The sequence below is a fragment of the Meleagris gallopavo genome, chromosome Z (assembly GCF_000146605.3).
Source record: "Meleagris gallopavo isolate NT-WF06-2002-E0010 breed Aviagen turkey brand Nicholas breeding stock chromosome Z, Turkey_5.1, whole genome shotgun sequence".
NCBI lineage: Eukaryota > Metazoa > Chordata > Aves > Galliformes > Phasianidae > Meleagris > Meleagris gallopavo.
Genome location: NC_015041.2, coordinates 28,389,517 through 28,395,645, shown reverse-complemented (window position 1 = coordinate 28,395,645; position 6,129 = coordinate 28,389,517). Strand labels below are relative to the sequence as shown.

Here is a 6,129-nt window from a genome sequence, read left to right as displayed (position 1 = left end):
CTGAGGGAGCTGGGATTGTTTAGTCTGGAGGAGGCTCAGGGGAGACCTCATTGCACTCTACAACTTCCTGAAGGGAGGTTAGGGTGAAGAGGGGTTTGGCAACGGACAGGACCCGGGGAAATGGCCACAAGCTGTATCAGAGGAGGTTTAGATTAGACATGAGGAAAAACTTTTTCTCTCAGAGAGTGGTCAGACACTGGAATGGCCTGCCAAGGGGGGAGGTGGAGTCGCCGTCCCCTAGCAGTGTTCAAGAGGTGTCTGTATGAGGAGTTACGAGATACGGTTTAGTGGCTTGTGGTAGCAGTGGTAATGGGTGGGCGGTTGGACTAGATGATCTTGTAGGTCCTTTCCAACCTTGATTCTATAGTTCTATGATTCTGTGATCTACAGTGGAAAGACACAAGATGGGGCCAATAAGTATTGTATTTTGAAATGAAAAAGCTTTGATTAAAGACTTTTATATTCAAATATATGTAAACATGAAATCACCTTGTTTTCTGAGTATGGTCAAAACTAAACAAGCTGTTCAGTTTCTTTCCACTGATTTTCTCTTTATCTTAAGTTTCAGTATTTCTGAAAAGGTAAGATAATGAATATATTTATCTATAGTGTTTTTAATTCAAAAATATCATTTTGTAGAGAATCTGCCATTTTTAAAGATCTGCAATCTGCATCTCCCTGAACATACTGATCAAAGGTGTATTGTGGTATTGATAGTCTCAGTAGCTTGAAGTAGTTTTTGTTGTCCTCTTCAGGTTCCTGTAGTGGCTGTGGAAGCAGAGAGGCTGGGGTGGGCATAAGCACAGGACTCTCACAGCCAGTCGGTGGAAGGTTTGGGACAGGAGACAGTGCTTCTCCCCTCCTGACTTACGCCAGAGTGTTTATTTGTTTTGTTTTAGAGTGCATGTGCTTTTCCTTCTTGGAAGACTTTCTGGCATTGTCAGAGTAAAACATAGTTTAAGTTGGCTATTTGCAGTGGCTTTAAATATACTTAGAGATGTACTGTCCACAGAAAGCACTCTGACAGAAGCCCTTGAGCCCTTTTCCATAAAGTTCTGAATTTCCTTACTGTGCTGAGATGGATGACATGTCATGGTACTGTAATATTGTGAGCACTCCTGCACGGAACTTGTTACAGTTGACAGTCCCTGGCAAATCATAAATTTTAAACTCCAGCCATTTGAAACACCATGTTCTTGCATTTGTTTAATAAAGTCCCATCATGAAAGTGGTTTTGCAGTTTTTCCAAAAGATAAAATGTGATTCTACATACCAAAATAGAGAGACACATATATTCCTTTGTCTAAGAAGCTTATGGGGTAGTTTTTTGATAGCAGGGCCACCTTCTTATAGCTTGGATAACAATGTTGATCTGAACTATAAGTGAACATGAGGAACCACCACTATTCAGAGAGTTTATATTTATGGAAATCCAAAAAGCATAAGTGAAAATCTTGTTTAGTTTTGTTCTTTAAAAGCTAGCGGTATTTTTATTATTTTTTTCTCCTTTGAGACAATTGTGTAGGCAGATGTTTACTTGGTCTGCTGAGTCTGGATAGCCTGTAGGTTGCAGCTGCTTTCTAAACTTTTCAACCAGTTCCTGTCCTGTAGTCTCTCTCCCAAGGTCTACATTCCTAGGGTCAGGTCGTCAGTCTTCTGTAGCCATGTTTGTATATAAATGATCAGAATTTTCTCATATCAGTATCTTTGGAAGGTTTGCTCTGGTTAACTGTTATTTTGGAGATCATCTTCTTTCCAGTCAATCTGGTCAAGATGGTGAGGAATTGCAAAAATAGAACTGCCCTCTTATTACTTACTAACTTGAGGTTTACATCAAAAACCAGGAGAACCCAAGAGTAGTGCTCACTACATCTTCCTTCAGTAAATTCTGCTCTAAAAGGCACTTTTCCTTTGGTTTCTTTTTCTTGTAAGGAAAAGCTTTCAACATTCATCAGTGCACAAGAAAGAATAAGAAAAGCTTGTTAGTATTAAGACAGTGGTAAGCCCTCAGTAATATAAAGGGAGAGAAAACTGTTTTGGGTCTTAAGGTACCTTTTGCCTTCGTGAAGAGCAATTTTTATTTTTTTTAGAAGTTGTACTCATCATGAGTAGCACCTGCCCTGTTTCTGTCTTATTTCCCCTTAGTGAAAAGAATGCAGAGTTAAATGATGCATGTAAATCAAGAGACGTAACATCTTGCTGCACCACAGGCAGGGCTGTCATGTACACTGAATAAACTGTATATATTAATAGTAAACAGGCTACTGCACAGGTTAAGATGCCCTTCTGGGCCTAAGCAATTGTCTGCCTTAATTTTTGAAGAAAATTAAGAATTGTGCAGTATTGCCCCATGCTTATAGATAATTTTTTTTTTTTTCATTTTTTTTCTGAAAAGAGACATCAGAAAACTGAGATGTGGCATATGAACTTGAGAAACCACCCAGAGGGGTTACAAACTGTTTTTGGAGCAATTTTATTGCTTTTATGTGATCTATTTGATTTCTGGTTTATTTTCTGCTTAAATATTCCACTGTTTTTTAGTTTTTTATATTCAACCTGATATATGAAATTACATAAGATAAAGTGAAGATAATGTGAATGTGATTTTTAACTCCTGTCTCCCTTTGGAAAGATGGGAGCACAAGGAGAATAAGGACGGTGTTGGGCTTGTTGAGATTGGCAGGTCATGTGGCTGTCTTATGCCTTCCCATTCTGCTATCCCTTCACTTTCCCTTGTCACCCAGAGGTAGGGCTCAAAGAAGATACTAACGCTCACCTGTTTCATGCCTTTCTCACTCTAGGGATGACAGTAAGTTCTGATAAAGATGGCACAGGAATGATAGTTCGTAGTATCATACATGGAGGATCAATAAGTCGTGATGGACGGATTAATGTGGGAGACTGCATCCTGTCCATTAATGAAGAATCAAGCACTAACTTAACCAATGCACAAGCCCGGGCTATGCTGAGGAGACATTCACTCGCTGGACCACAACTAAAGTAGGTACAGCCAGAATATTGAATCTAGTAGGAAAAGGCTAATCAAAATTTTTGTCCAGATTCATGCGTATTTTCTAAATCAGATTTTTTTTTTGTTGTTGTTTTTACAGTGTGCATTTATCTTTAAGTTACCATTTCAGCAAATAATTTACTATGAAATTACAGTTCCATGAGTTTGAAAGTTAAAATCACTTGTATAGGAGGCTTTGGATGTTCTTTGAAAAACTAATTCTGTGATTAATTAACCATCTTCATTACTACCTTTGCATGGCTTTATTGAAGTAGCACAATTTATCAGAGTTTGGCATTTACAATATGAAACAACTAAACAAATTAAGCATTTCCTCAGAGATACTTTTGCTTCTGAAATGTCAGCTATCTTGGCCATTGCACAGGTGTCTTCATCTGATGGAAACGATGTTTGTAATGGATTTTGGTTTTGGCTGCCAACCAGAAACTATAAAACTCAATCTTAATGTGGAAAAGCAATATTGAAAAGAACATTAGTACATCTGTGATTAAAAAGTGTGTTTTGTGAGGTCTGTTCCAAGTTCTCATTAGTACAAATGAAGGAGCTGTTTCTCGACTGCATTAATTTTTTTTCTCTGGAGTGCTGCGGCTTAAAATTTGAAATATTTAATAGTCTTAAAAATCCACTTGCTTAATATGAAAGTTTCTTGTAAAGTTCAGTTTTTTATTGGAAAGTTAAGTGTAGTTCTTTGTAGATGTCACAATTGCCCATATATCCAACATCTAAATATGAAGTGTTCCTGAGCTTATGGGCGGTGCTCCAGACCAATGAGTGCTGAGTTTACAGCTCGAATAAACTAATAGTTGTTTTACTGAAATCCATGATAACGTGGGCTGGGTCAGCTCTGCTTATAAAATTCCTTGAGCTCTTGTTAATAGAAGTCTCTAATTATTTAAGGAGGCAGCTCTGAAAGTGGTGGGTACAGTGTGGTGGCAGGTAACTAGTTTCTATCCATTCAGAATGGGCTGCAGGGCTTTTCTTTCTTCTTGGGAAGTCTGCTGGCTTTAAAGAATGGTGGCATTCTGAGAGCAAGTACGCAAAGTATGGAGTGGTACGTTTAATTGTGTGCATATAGTATTAGGATTTTATACTAGCTTACTTAAATACTAGGTCCTGCTTATATAATTTGTTACCTTTACTGACAGTGCTGTTGCGAATATAAGGGAATCAGCTTTCATAAAACATGATATTATTTTTATAAGATTTCAACCATTATAATTCCAGCTTCCATGACCGAAATCAGTTAGTGTGTATGTGTCTGTATGTCTGCTTGAACACCCAAGTGCTACAGCATGATTTTTCCAGTGAAGAGTTTTTTGTTAATGCCATAGTTATGTAATGAAACAAAAATGTGTTAGTGTTTTGTGTTTATCCTTTTAAAGTTGCTTTATTTTTGCTGTGTGATTTTAAGGTTTGCTTTATAGTCTTAGTTGTTTTCCAGATACATTTCTAATATGAAATCTCATACTAGATGTGAACATTCAGATGTCACAGAGAAAAGTGCTTCAGCTCCTTCTGTAAGAACTCCTGTGCCATTCATGCTCTGACTTGACATTTTTTGCTTTCATTTTATGTTTATCTTCTTCCTATGACAAGAGTTTAAAGTGAAGCTTGCACTTCAAGCAAGTGAAAGACCAAGTGCTTTCACAGCTTCCAAAGAGCTCTTGCAGGAGGAAGGACAGGGCTACATAATTATGATACAAATCTACTCTGTAAGCATAATTTTAGTAATTTACACTTAAAGGAGAAGATCTTGGAAAAACATTACGGTACAAAAAGGGTGAAAATGCCCTGAATCAGGAACTGGGACATAGGAGAACACTGTATCATGGTAATTCTTCTTGTTTGCTTAGAGAAGTTCAGAGCTAAATAAACATTATTTCAGGGCTGATGTGGTACACTATCATGCAGGTTTTGTGATCTAAGTGCCAGCCTTTCAAGTAAGCAAGCGCTGAATCTTTTTTATCAGCCTTGGAAAAAAAAAGATGTACAGCCCCTCAGTTGTGCTTGTATGATTGTTTTTTCTACACAGGACTGCAAAGTGAATACCTAAATTATTAAGCAGAACTATTTCTGAATAACAGAGTGGCCCCTAAAAGTGATTTGTGCAGGAATGTTATCATTTCAAAGCTATATTTCAATGACGAAAAGTGTTTGTCTCTCTACCCTGTGGTTGTGAAACCTTTCCTGGTGGAGTACTGTATCTGGATGTGGAGTCCTCAATACAGGAGAGACATGGACCTGTTAGAGCACATCCAGAAGAGGGCCACACAAATGATCCAAGGGATGAAACATCTCCCCTTTGAGGACAGGCTGAGAGAGGTGGGGCTGTTATGTCTGGAGAAGGCTCCAGGGAGACCTGATAGCGGCCTTTCCATATCTAAGGGGGGGCTATAAGAAAGTAGGGGACAGAACCTTCAGCAGGGTCTGTTGTGATAGGACAAGGGGAAATGGCTTCACACTAAAAGATAGAAGATTCAAACTGGATATAAGGAAAAAGTTTTTTACAATAAGGGTAGTGAAGCACTGGCGCAGATTGCCCAGAGATGTGGTGGGTCTGCTATCCCTGGAGGCATTCAGGGTCAGGCGTGACCAGGCTCTGAGCAACCTGATCTAGCTGTGCATATCCCTGTTCATTACCTGGAGCTTGGACTTTAAGAGTCCTTTCCAACTCAAATAATTCTGTACTTTCTGTGATAATACATGAAACCATTCTTATGTGCTATGTAAAAGCTTTTTTTTTTCATTCAAGAATGTTCAGTTTTCATAGTTCAGGAATAAGCAATCTGAGTTCCATATTAAGATATTCTTTTTCCTTTTGTTTGTGAAAAAACAGGTGTGTGGCCTTACCATGATACATTCTTTTTCACTTCTTACTCCACCTTGCTAGGAGCTCTTATATTTCTGGAATAATAGTGGGGTTTTTTTTCAGTAGCAGCTGCTTGTAACATCTGATTCAAATGATTACAAATCTGAATCAGAGTTTGCCGGTCTTAACGTAAAGCATGGGGATGAATTCCTGGTCAAGGAATAGAAGATAATTACAATTCCATTTTCCATGTTCGTTAGTAATCACTACTATAAACACCAGTAAAGAT

The 6,129-nt window shown here is 38.2% G+C and overlaps 1 protein-coding gene across 11 annotated transcripts in view; it reads left to right on the top strand.

Annotated features, from left to right (window-relative positions):
• The window catches only part of MPDZ (multiple PDZ domain crumbs cell polarity complex component), a 111,305-nt gene that overhangs the window by 60,247 nt on the left and 44,929 nt on the right, over window positions 1-6,129 (top strand). For all 11 annotated transcript variants that reach the window (XM_031557296.1, XM_031557300.1, XM_031557302.1 and 8 more), the window contains one exon: window positions 2,802-3,000. In XM_031557296.1, the coding sequence (XP_031413156.1) occupies window positions 2,802-3,000 (199 nt within the window). The remainder of the gene's footprint in view (window positions 1-2,801; window positions 3,001-6,129) is intronic.